The sequence below is a fragment of the Natator depressus genome, chromosome 21 (genome assembly GCF_965152275.1).
Source record: "Natator depressus isolate rNatDep1 chromosome 21, rNatDep2.hap1, whole genome shotgun sequence".
In the NCBI taxonomy this organism is placed as follows: Eukaryota; Metazoa; Chordata; order Testudines; family Cheloniidae; genus Natator; species Natator depressus.
Window position 1 is genome coordinate 15633143 of NC_134254.1, and position 12022 is coordinate 15645164.

The 12022-nt window shown below is 48.0% G+C and overlaps 1 protein-coding gene across 7 annotated transcripts in view; it reads right to left on the reverse strand.

Annotated features, from left to right (window-relative positions):
- The window catches only part of PPP1R12B (protein phosphatase 1 regulatory subunit 12B), a 172442-nt gene that overhangs the window by 115956 nt on the left and 44464 nt on the right, over positions 1 to 12022 (reverse strand). For all 7 annotated transcript variants that reach the window (XM_074936069.1, XM_074936065.1, XM_074936067.1 and 4 more), the window contains exons 4-5: positions 11020 to 11179; positions 5260 to 5404 (exon numbers count right to left, since the gene is read on the reverse strand). In XM_074936069.1, the coding sequence (XP_074792170.1) occupies positions 5260 to 5404; positions 11020 to 11179 (305 nt within the window). The remainder of the gene's footprint in view (positions 1 to 5259; positions 5405 to 11019; positions 11180 to 12022) is intronic.

Below are 12022 nucleotides of genomic sequence, written 5' to 3' on the forward strand. Positions count from 1 at the left end.
ATAATCTCAATCCACTGCCAAAGAAGTGGCCATGATATCACAACACTGAATCAATTCGGGCAGGAAGCAGTTTAGACAGGTAAAAACAGTTTTACACACATCAGAGTTCAGAAATAACAGGAAAGCAGAACAGGATGGGAGTTTCATGGGGGACAAGTACATTTTTAAACATTAACAGTATGTGGCTCTGAAGTTAATACTGTAATCAGCAAAAAGAATAGTTACATTGTGTCTCTGCTTTCCACCCTCACAACTAGAGAACTATGCAGGTTCCCCCAGCCTACATGACCAAGATGTTCAGAGTGAATGGAAAGGATTTAAAACCTTCAGCATCCAATCGGTTATCTCCAAAAAGTTACAGGCTTTCAGTCTCAGCTACATGTCCACAATTAAAGCTTTCCCATTAAAAGCTCTGGTTTTACCACCACCAGGTTTTTTGCACCTGGCTTATTTCCCATGCAAAGACGACTGATTTTTGGTCACTTTTAAGTTGCCAAGACAGTATTAAAACAGGACAGAAGACACCCTCCACTCCCCTCCCTTACATTCCTGAACCTCAAGACTCAGCTGAGTCTACACTACAAGTTTAGGTCAAATTTAGCCGTGTTAGATCAATTTAACCCTGCACCCATGCACACAACGAAGCCATTTTTGTCGACTTAATGGACTCAACATCGATTTCTGTTCTCCACCCTGATGAGGGGATTAGCGCTGAAATTGACATCACCAGGTCAGATTTGTGTTAGTGTGGACACAATTCGACAGTATTGGCCTCCGGGAGCTATCCCACAGTGCTCTATTGTGACCACTCTGGACAGCACTCTGAACTCAGATGCACTGGCCAGGTAGACAGGAAAAGCCCCACGAACTTTTGAATTTCATTTCCTGTTTGGCCAGTGTGGCGACCTCATGGGAAGAGGTGACAATGGCATCCCAGAATCGCAAAAGAGCTCCAGCATGGACCAAACGGGAGGTACTGGATCTGATCGCTGTACGGGGAGACGAATCCGTGATATCAGAACTCTGTTCCAAAAGATGAAACGCCAAAATATTTGAAAAAAATCTCCAAGGGCATGAAGGACAGAAGCTATCACAGGGACCTGCAGCAGTGCTGTGTGAAATTTAAGGAGCGTAGGCAAGCCTACCAAAAAACAAAAGAGGGAAACGCCCACTCAGGGTCAGAGCCCCAGACATGCTGCTTCTATGATAAGCTGCATACAATTCTAGGGGGTGCCCCTACCACTGCCCCACCCCTGTACGTGGACTCCTGCAAGGGGGGAGTCTCACGCAACAGGGATGAGGATTTTGGGGACAAGGAAGATGATGAGGAGGGGGAGGTTGAATATAGCACAAACCAGGCAAGTGGAGAAACCGTTCTCCCCGACAGCCAGGAACTGTTTATCACCCTGGAGCCAATACCCTCCCAACCTGGGCTCCCAGAACTTGAAGGTGGAGAAGGCAGCTCTGGTGAGTGTACCTTTGTAAATATAATACACAGTTTAAAAGCAAGCATGTTTAATGATTAATTTGCCCTGAAGACTTGGGATGCATTCGCGGCCAGTACAGCTATTGGAAAATTCTGTTAACGTGTCTGGGGATGGGGCGGAAATCCTCCAGGGACATCTCAATGAAGCTGCCCTGGAGGTACTCCCAAAGCCTTTGCAAAAGGTTTCTGGGGAGGGCAGCCTTATTGCGTCCTCCATGGTAGGACGCTTTACCAGTAGCACGTTGTCTGGAATCATTGCATAAGAAAGCATGGCAGCGTGTGGTCCCAGTGTTTGCTGGCATTCAAACAACATCCGTTCTTTATCTCTCTGTGTTATCCTCAGGAGAGTGATATCATTCACGATCACCTGGTTGAAATAGGGGAATTTTATTACGGGGACATCAGAGTGGCCGTTCCTGCTGGGCTGTTTGCGTGTGGCTGAAAAGAAATCATCCCCGCTGTTAGCCACGTGGTGGGGGAAGGGGTGAAGCGATCATCCCAGAGATCGGGGGGTGTGTGTGGGGGGGGGGGGGTGGAAGGCTGGTTTTCAGTTGGGTTTGTGCTGCACTTTAACCCGAAAACATCAGCCCCTCCTTTTAAATGGCCAATGTGTCTTTTTCAATCTCCCTTTTTTTCCTCCCGCAGCTGCAAATGTTTCAACACTGCGACTAGCATCTCCGTCCCAGAGGCTAGCACAGAGAAGAACGCAAAAAACACGCACTCACGATGAAATGTTCTCTGAGCTCATGCAGTCCACCCAAACTGAAAGAGCCCAGCAGAATGCATGGAGGCAGACAATGGCAGAGCAACAGGAGAGGTGGTGGGATCAAGAGGAAAGGTGGTGGCAGCATGATGAGAGGAGGCACGATGCAATGCTGTGGCTACTGGAGGATCAAACTGATATGCTCCGACATATGCTTGAGGTGCAGGAAAGGCACAGACCACCACTGCAGCCCCTGTGTAACCAACCGCCCTGCTCCCCAAATTCCATAGCCTCCTCACCCAGATACCCAACAACAAGGCGGTGGAGGGGGGGATGCACGGGGAGCAGCTCTGGGAACCCAACCACTCCACCCCAGAGGACTGCCCAAGCAACAGAAGACTGGCATTCAATAAGTTTTGAAGTGCAGTGTGGCCTTGCCCTTCCCTCCTCCCCTACCCCTCCCAGGCTACCTTGGCAGTTATCCCCCGATTTGTGTTACAAATTAATAAAAGAATGCATGAATTTGAAACAATGACTTTATTGCCTTTGCAAGTGGTGATCGAAGGGGGGAGGGGAGGGTGGCTGGCCTACAGGGAAGTAGAGTGTACCAAGGGGGCGGGTTTTCATCAAGGAGAAACAAACGGAACTGTCACATCATAGCCATGAAACTGGTTTTCAAAGCTTCTCTGATGTGCAGCGCGCCCTGCTATGCTCTTCTAACCGCCCTGGTGTCTGGCTGCGCGTAATCAGCAGCCAGGTGATTTGCCTCAACTTCCCACCCCACCATAAACGTCTCCCCCTTACTCTCAGATATTGTGGAGCACACAGCAAGCAGTAATAACAATGGGAATAATGATTTCGCTGAGGTCTAAGCGAGTGAGAACACTGCGCCAGCGAGCTTTTAAACGTCCAAATGCACATTCTACCACCATTCTGCACTTGCTCAGCCTGTAGTTGAACAGCTCCTGATTACTGTCCAGGCTGCCTATGTATGGCTTCATGAGCCATGGCATTAAGGGGTAGGCTGGATCCCCAAGGATAACTATAGGCATTTCAACATCCCCAACCGTTATTTTCTGGTCTGGAAAGTAAGTCCCTTGCTGCAGCTGTTCACACAGACCAGAATTCATACAGACAGATGCGAGCATCATGTACCTTTCCCGGCCATCCCACGTTCATGTTGGTGAAACGTCCCTTGTGATCCACCAGTGCTTGCAGCACCATTGAAAAGTACCCCTTGTGGTTTATGTACTGGCTGCCTTGGTGGTCCTGTCCCAAGATAGGGATATGTGTTCCATCTATTGCCCTACTACAGTTAGGGAATCCCATTGCAGCAAAGCCATCCACTATGGCCTGCACATTTCCCAGAGTCACTACCTTCTTAGCAGCGGCTCAGTGATTGCGTTGGCTACTTGGATCACAGCAGCCCTCACAGTACATTTGCCCACTCCAAATTGATTCCCGACTGACCGGTAGCTGTCTGGCATTGCAAGCTTCCAGAGGGCTATTGCCACTCGCTTGTGAACTGTGAGGGCTGCTCTCATCTTGGTATTCTTGCGCTTCAGGGCAGGAGAAAGCAAGTCACAAGGTTCCATGAAAGTGCCCTTACGCATGCAAAAGTTTCACAGCCACTGGGAATCATCCCAGACCTGCAACACTATGCAGTCCCACCAGTCTGTGCTTGTTTCACGTGCCCAGAACCGGCGTTCCACGGCATAAGCCTGCCCCATTGCCACCAAGATGGCCGAATTGCCGGGGCCCATGCTTTGAGAGAAGTCTGTGTCCATGTCCTCATCACTCTCGTCACCGCGCTGCCGTCGCCTCCTCGCCTGCTTTTGCAGGTTCTGGTTCTGCATGTACTGCATGATAATGCGCGAGGTGTTTACAATGCGCATAACTGCCGCAGTGATCTGAGCAGGCTCCATGCTTGCCATGGTATGGCGTCTGCAGGAGAACAGGGTTGCAGGGGAAGCGGTGGTTGGATGACCAATTTTGCAGACCTCCTGCGCCGTCTGCTGCCAGGACACAACAGCTAAGCGAGCTGCACGCTTGCCGTGGTATGGCGAGACAAGAGCAGCCGAGCACAGTTGCAGCGGAAGCGGCCCTGCGAGATCACCAGGAGAGCAGAGTGCCAGCGGAAGCGGTGGATGACAATTAGCAGTCCTACTGCACTGTCTGCTGCCAGGACACAACAGCTGAGCGGGCTGCATGCTTGCCATGGCATGGCGAAACAAGAGCAGTCGAGCAGAGTGCCAGCGGAAGCGGTGGACGACAACGGTCACATAGAGGCCCTGCGAGGTGGATTCATAGCATCAGGAGAGCAGAGTGGCAGTGGAAGCGGTGGATGACAACAACGGTTAACAGTCCTACTGCACCGTCTGCTGAAAGCAGTATGGCGCCCGCACAGAAAAAAGCACAAAACGATTGTCTCCCGTTGCTTTCACGGAGGGAGGGGCGACTGATGACATGTGCCCAAAACCACCTGCGACAATGTTTTTGCCCCATCAGGCATGGGGCACTTAACCCAGAATTCCAATGGGTGACTGAGAATGCAGGAACTGTGGGATAGCTACCCACAGTGCACGCTCCGAAAGTGGATGCTAGCCTCGGTACCGTGGACGCACTCTACCAACTTAATGCGCTTAGTGCATTAGTGTGGGGACACACAATCGACTGTATAAAATCGCTTTATAAAAAATCGACTTCTATAAATTCGACCTAATTTCGTAGTGTAGACATACCCTGACTGGTATGACTTTTCCACAAGACTAGGGAGGGTAGTAGTCTCAGATACAGGAAGTCTTGAAATTCTTTGTTTCCAAATATGTTTCAATGTATACAGGGTAATTAGAGCTGGTCTTCATACAACCTACCAGATGGCTGGGCTAAGCAATGGGCAAAAGAGGTTTGTGTACATTTCCCTATAAAAAGCACACTTCAGCTCTGATCTAACGGGGACCAGCGCTTTTCTAGGTAAAGACTATTTCAGCAGGGCAGAGCACAGCAGTACAATCCTTGCTTCCAGTCACTAGAACTCTGAAGTTGCATCAATAGTTGAACACTCACTCACCAGCTTGTTCCTGATGTCCATGTCACAGAGCGCCTCAGCCAAGATAGTGCAAGCTTCTTTCACTCCCCAGTGTGCAGCAGCATGAAGTGGAGTCCAGCCATCATTATCCTGGACATTCAAATTAAACCCAGCTTGGATCAAGAGCCTAAGGAAAGAAAAAAAGAGAATGAATCCCCATGCATAAGTGCCATACCAGGGGTTAGCATGGTAAACATTAAGCCATTTGTATTTTTATGTTCATTTGCAAATAAGAACGTAAGAATGGCCGTACTGTGGCAGACCATCCCTCCCAGCCCAGCATCCTGTCTTCTGACAGTGGCTGGTGCCAGATGATTCAGAGGGAATGAACAGAACAGGGTAATTTTGAGAGATCCACACACTGTTATCCAGTCCCAGCTTCTGGCAGTCAGCTATTTAGGGATACACAGAGCATGGGGTTGTGTCCCTGACCATCTTGGCTAATAGTATTAATGGACATATCTTACATATCCTCCATGAACGTGTCTAATTCTTTTTTGAACCCAGTTATACTTTTGGCCTTCATAGCATCCCCTGTCAAGGAGTTCCGCAGGTTGACTGTGTGCTGTATGAACTTCCTTATGTTTGTTTTAATCCTGCTGCCTATTAATTTCACTGGGTGACCCATGGCCCGTGTGTTATGTGAAGGGGTAAACACTTCCTTATTCACTTTCTCCACACCATTCACGATTTTATAGACCTCTATCATCCTCGAGTCTCTTTAAGAGAAAAAGCCCCAGTCTTTTTAATCTCTCCTCATATGCTTTCTTGCTCCATACCTCTAATCATTTTTGTTGCCTTTCTAATATATCTTTTTTGAGATGGGGCGACCAGAACTGCAAGCAGTATCCAAAGTGTGGGTGTACCATGGATTTATACAGAGGCAATATGATATTTTCTGTCTTATTATCTGTCCCTTTCCTAATGGTTCTTAACATTCTATTAGGTTTTTTGACTTCGGCTGCACACTGCGCAAATGTTTTCAGAGAACTATCCACAGTGACTCCAAGATCTCTGAGTGGTAACAGCTCCTTTAGACCCCATCATTTTTTATGTATAGTTGGGATTATATTGTGCATTATTGTGCACTTAACATTAATTTCATCTGCCATTTTGTTGCCCAGTCACCCAGTTTTTTGAGATCCCTTTGTAACTCTTCACAGACAGCTTTGGACTCAACTACCTTGAGTAATTTAGTAATTTAAATAAGTTAGTCAACTCTCTGTGACACATTACTGTCATAATATGAAAGAGTCAAAAGTCAAATAACAAAAGTCAATTTATACTTCCCCAGCCCTCAACAGGACCCTCTTACTCAAGATATACCTGAATGGAAAAACATGACTTATAGCCTGTCCTGAAGGGCAAAGTGACTTTGGTAGAACCAGAAGGGGAAGACCTTGTCTGACCCAGATCATTCCAGCTGATTGTAGCTGGTAGGACAGTGCATAGGGAGACTCCTGGTTGCCATGACAAGCCATGCAAGGCAAGTCCCAACATCCTGAATTGCACCTGGTGCACAAAAGCCTAGTGGCTCATGCACAGTGCTATTAAGTGAACAGTTTAAGGAGGAAAATCTTGGAAGGGCAACACACAAAATTGGCCTTGCAACAAAAGCATATTTTGGCAATGCAGGGAGACTGGGAGGTTTGGGAGAGGTCCAGTCACTGTGCACCACTACCCCAACACCTCTAACAAGAAGCCTGCATTTGGAAGGGGAGGCCAAATGGTATCTCTGCAGTGTGAAGATGTTTGGCAGAGAAGGAGCCAAAGACCCAGTAAGTTATGGGTAGAGAAGTCTCAGTAATGGCGTCTAAGAAAAAGCTGCTTGCCCTTTACTACAGACGAGAAATGAGTCTAGTGCTGGTTCTGCCAAAAAGCACAACTGAAATTCCACAGACTGACAGGCCAGTGGAGACAGGACTACCAGAGAGGGACTGGAGCAAGGATTTCACTGCCTGTGCCTAATGAACAAGACAACCCACAAATCAGGATTACAAGACATGCATCTTAATAGACTGGGATCCGTGCAGTAAAAGCAAATCCTTGTGCAAGCCAGACACTTTGGGAACACCTCTGCCACCTATACCATTGTCTTACTTTCCCCCTCACCTGTATATCTGATCACTGCAGATGCCATGAAACACTGGCACCCAGTCAAGACCTCTATGTGAAGGTTTTTGAAAAAAGGGTGTCCACAGTTGAGATCCTAAGGGATTTTCAAGAGTGCCAAAGTGGCTGAGAAGCACAAGACCTACTGCCTTTCAACAACACTGAGCACCCACCAGCCTAAACATTTAGGGAGGTCACAGTAGGGCTCTACGTGTTGAGACGCTTGCCACTGTTCTTTGAGGATTTGTATTTTGGGGATTCCACCATTATCTTCAAGAGTCCCCACATCACCACAGCAACCCTCCCTAAAGCAGAGGTGCACTGGACAGGCAGTGAGCATCTGCGTGCCATTCCAAACTGCCATCACTGATCAGAGGCAGAGCATGCTGCCTTTATAGCACAGTCATTCCAGGGAGCATGGGGATTTTGACATTTCTGCTGCTTTTAAACTGGTGCATTACAGTGCTAACTAACCAGAGTATTGTTAAATGGCTCACAGAGCAGTTTCCTTGTGAAAGCTCAGCTCGGATGAAATGTGTGATTTTCAACCACGTGCTGACTTTTTAAGCTAATTTTCCAGCTGGAGAAAGTGGGGAACAAGGCTGTTAAGAGACTTGCTCAAGGTCAAGGAGCAATTCTGTGTCTCATCCGAGAGGTTTGCTAGCTCCTGGCGCTCTGCCCTTGGTGTAAGTCACTAGAGTTTAGATTTGAGCTCAACGGTGGTCATAAAATATCAAAGGGTAAGAGCCCAGATTAGCTCAGTTTTATTTTCTGAAATAGCTAGAAGTGAGGGGAAGTTCTCCACAAGAGGTATAAGCACCACTCCCAACAGTGACTATTGGAAAGTGCAGCCACCTCATTACTGGATTGTGTGCAAAACACTGCTAAGGACAGATATGACCAATTTAGAAGGTTGCGGAACGCACTGTACATGATTTTTATGGTGGTTGAGCCCCAGGGCCCCGATCAGGGCCCCACTGTGTCGTTAGGCACTATACAAAGAACAAGGACAGTCCCTGCCTCAAAGAGCTTACAATCCAAGTATAAGACAAGCGCCAACAGGTGGATACGGATGGTGGAGCACAAGGAAACACCGAGATGGTTATGAAGAGCTGGATAAAAACAGCAGTCTGAGCACACCAACTGCTTAACCACAACTGGGCGTCTTGTAGGCATCACACCAGAGGAGAGTTTTCAGAGGGGATGTGAACCTGGACCACGGAGCAGTCTTGTGGGAGTTTACAATGTGCTCCTCCATAGCACAAGAGGTGGCATGGGAGAAAGCACACAGGTGACTGTTGGAAAACGCCTTGCTGGAGAAAACCTCACTACGCACAAGTACATTACAAGGGTAAGAGTGTGATGTGTGACAAGGCTGCTCAGGGGCTGCTGCTTTTGCACTCACAGGCCCATCAGAGGAGCCGCTCAGCTTCAGCGCAAGTGGAACCTTCCCATTATAGAAACTGCAAGCAGCACTAAGGGCTTGTCTACACTGCCAAGCCGTCGACAAAACTTTTGGCTTTCACAGGTACTTTAAAAAGCCCCTGGAAAGACAAAAGTTTTGCCGCTGCAAGTGGCAGTGTGAACATAGCTTTGTCAGCAGGAGCGCTCTCCTGCCGACAAAGCGAACGCCGCTTGCAGGCCTGGAAGTATTTTGTCAGCAAAAGTGTCGACAAAGAGCATTTACACACGCCGACATTTAGTGACGAGGCTGTGTCGACACACCCTTGTCGCTAAAAGCTGCGTGGTGTAGACAAGCCTTAAGTGGAATGTGGGTGTTGAGAGGACTAGCTAGTGTCTTTTTCCCTAGGCTGATAAGGTCAAACAACAATTTCGCTGTGCCTAATTTAACTTATTTAGCATGTGTATAGGAAAAAGCGTGACAGCAACTTAAGTTCCAGGGCACCAATAGTTACATGCAGAACCAGTAACGCTTAATATCACATAACTGGTACATACCTTAGTGGCAGTCATTAGTTTCCTGCAAATAATTAGTTACACTTCAACCCAGAGTTTCCAGGCGAAACACATTGTGGTACAGAGACTGAAATCACTTTAATCCTGCAATAACATTTAACCTGCAACTCCAACTCTGCGTAGTCAAGAATTAGCCGTAGAGAAGCACTACATTATATTACTTTGTATTACTATAGTGCAGAGGTGGCCAACCTGTGGCTCCGGAGCCACATGCAGCTCATCAGAAGTTGTCTAGGCACCGACTCCGGGGCTGGAGCTACAGGCGCCAACTTACCAATGTGCCGGGGGCTGCTCACTGCTCAACCCCTGGCTCTGCCCCCACTCCACCCCTTCCCACCCCCTCCCCTGAGCAATGTTCCCTCTAATTTTTGACAGGCCATGTGCGCAAAAAATTGCTTCTGTGCAAACTGTTGTGCTTCTGTGCAAATTTTTGTGCACGTGATGTTTTGCTGTGTGTGCAGGGTTTAGGATCTGTGTGCGCACGCACCGCTTAGAGGGAACACTGCCCCTGAGCCTGCCATGCCCTCGTTCCTCCCCCCACCCCCCCCAGAGCCTCCTGCACGTCACAAAACAGCTGATCGGGAGGTGCAGGGAGGGAGGGGGAGGTGCTGATCCACAGAGCTGCTGGTGGGCGGGAGGGAGGCTCTGGGAGCAGGGTGGGGGAGCTGATGGGGGGCTGCTCATGTATTGCTGTGGCTCTTTGGCAATGTACATTGATAAATTCTGACTCCTTCTCAGGCTCAGGTTGGCCACCCCTGCTATAGAGCCTAGAAGCCTCAGTCATGGATTAGGATCCCACTGTGCTGGGCACGTAAAAAACAGAGCAAGACGACAGCCCCTGCCCTGGAGAGCATACAATCTATGTGTAGATGGATGCCGACAGACTGCGAAGTACAAGGAAGCCTTGAGACAGTGCTGTCTAAACAGACAAGAAAGAGACAGGGTGGGGGATGGGGTAGAACACACCAGCAAAGTCTATAATGTGACGGTGGCAAAGGTCACATAATTCCATATTTTTTCTTCTTCTTTTGGGTGGATTTACTTAGGAGGGGATATATGGAATGAAGGGAGGGTGAGGGCAGGAGGGGCAGGTGAACAGACTGAGGTAGAGGGAGTGGGAGGGTTGGAGTAAACAGCCAATCAGCACAGGGCAGAGGACATCCGAAAACATTTGACAGTTTTGATGGGAATAGGGTGACCAGATGTCCTGATTTTAAAGGGACAATCCTGATTTTGGGGTCTTTTTCTTATATAGGCTCCTATTACCCCCCACCTCCTCTCCCAATTTTTCACATTTGCTGTCTGGTCACCCTAGATGGGAATGTCCCCAAGTCCCTGCTGTGGTTGCTTCTGCTCCTACAGGCTGGAGTCTGGTTGGCTCCTCTCTGAAATTCTTCCCTAAGGTCACGTGATGAGGGTGAGGGGAGGCACATGCCTTATTTCAATTTCAGACTAAAACACCCAGAGGCACCCAGAGCTTTGGATGGGCACTTTTGGGGTGCACATGTTTATAAACAGAACGGCTGAGATTGAATGGGAATTAGGTGCCCAACTCTCTCACCACCCACCCCACCCTCAACTACAGCACCAGGAGCACCCCATTCCACAACAGAACCGAACACAAGGCATTGACCGATGTAAAGGAGTCATTACCTCATGACTTCAGAGTAGCCCTTGGCTGCAGCTACATGCAGAGCAGTAGCACCTGATCGAGGCTGCTTTATATCCTCAAGCTTCCCACAGTTTAGCCACTGCCGTGCATCCTGAAGCATCTGTTGCTCTTCCTCTTTCCTTGCCAAGTCCAGGTCCACCCCTGTGGAAGCAGATCGTAGACGGAAAAACAAAATCAAACCAAAATTCACCTGTACTTGGGCGTCAATTTAAAATGGAATAATTTGAACAAAATTTTTGGCCATTTGGCAATGTCTTCCACAAGCTCACTAACAGCATTTCCTGGGATGTAGGAGAACTCCTGAACCACCCTCATTAAACAGAAACGAATTCACTGATATTAATAATACTTAACATTGAGAGACTCATTCACAAGCCAGCCCACAATTAATTGCTAGGTAAAGCATGAATCAGTTATGGGTGCAAGCACTGGGTCCTCAAAAATGCAGACCTAGCTTGAAAAACATCAAGCACAGCCTAAAGAACAGTAAACTGTAACAAACTGTAAACATGAATGTACATTTAATCTATTGCATACAGCTGATGAGATGCACCTCAGATGCCTCTTGCAAGGTTAAAATACCCAAAAAACTATTGATACACGAGCTTATTAACAGTCCATTCCTGCATGCCCAAAACTCACTGAGGTCAATGTGTTGTATTGCAAAAAAATAGGTGATGCATTTAAGTGACCACAGAAATGTGAGCAGGCACGTTGGTGTGTGCCCACATGGACGGGAACAAGATTCATCACATTCCTATAATAATGGAGCCACTGATCCTGCCCCAAAGATCACTTAGGAACAAAACAGCCAACACAATGTCTCAGCTGCATGTGGGTTAAGGCTGGATTCATTCCAGTACACAGACTACTCCAGCACCAACATCATTAGTAAGCTATGCAACAACGAAGCAGAGTTAAATGGCTCTCGTTTCCAAGGGAATGCAGTAAAACTCAGAAAAGGCTACATTTTCCATAGAAACT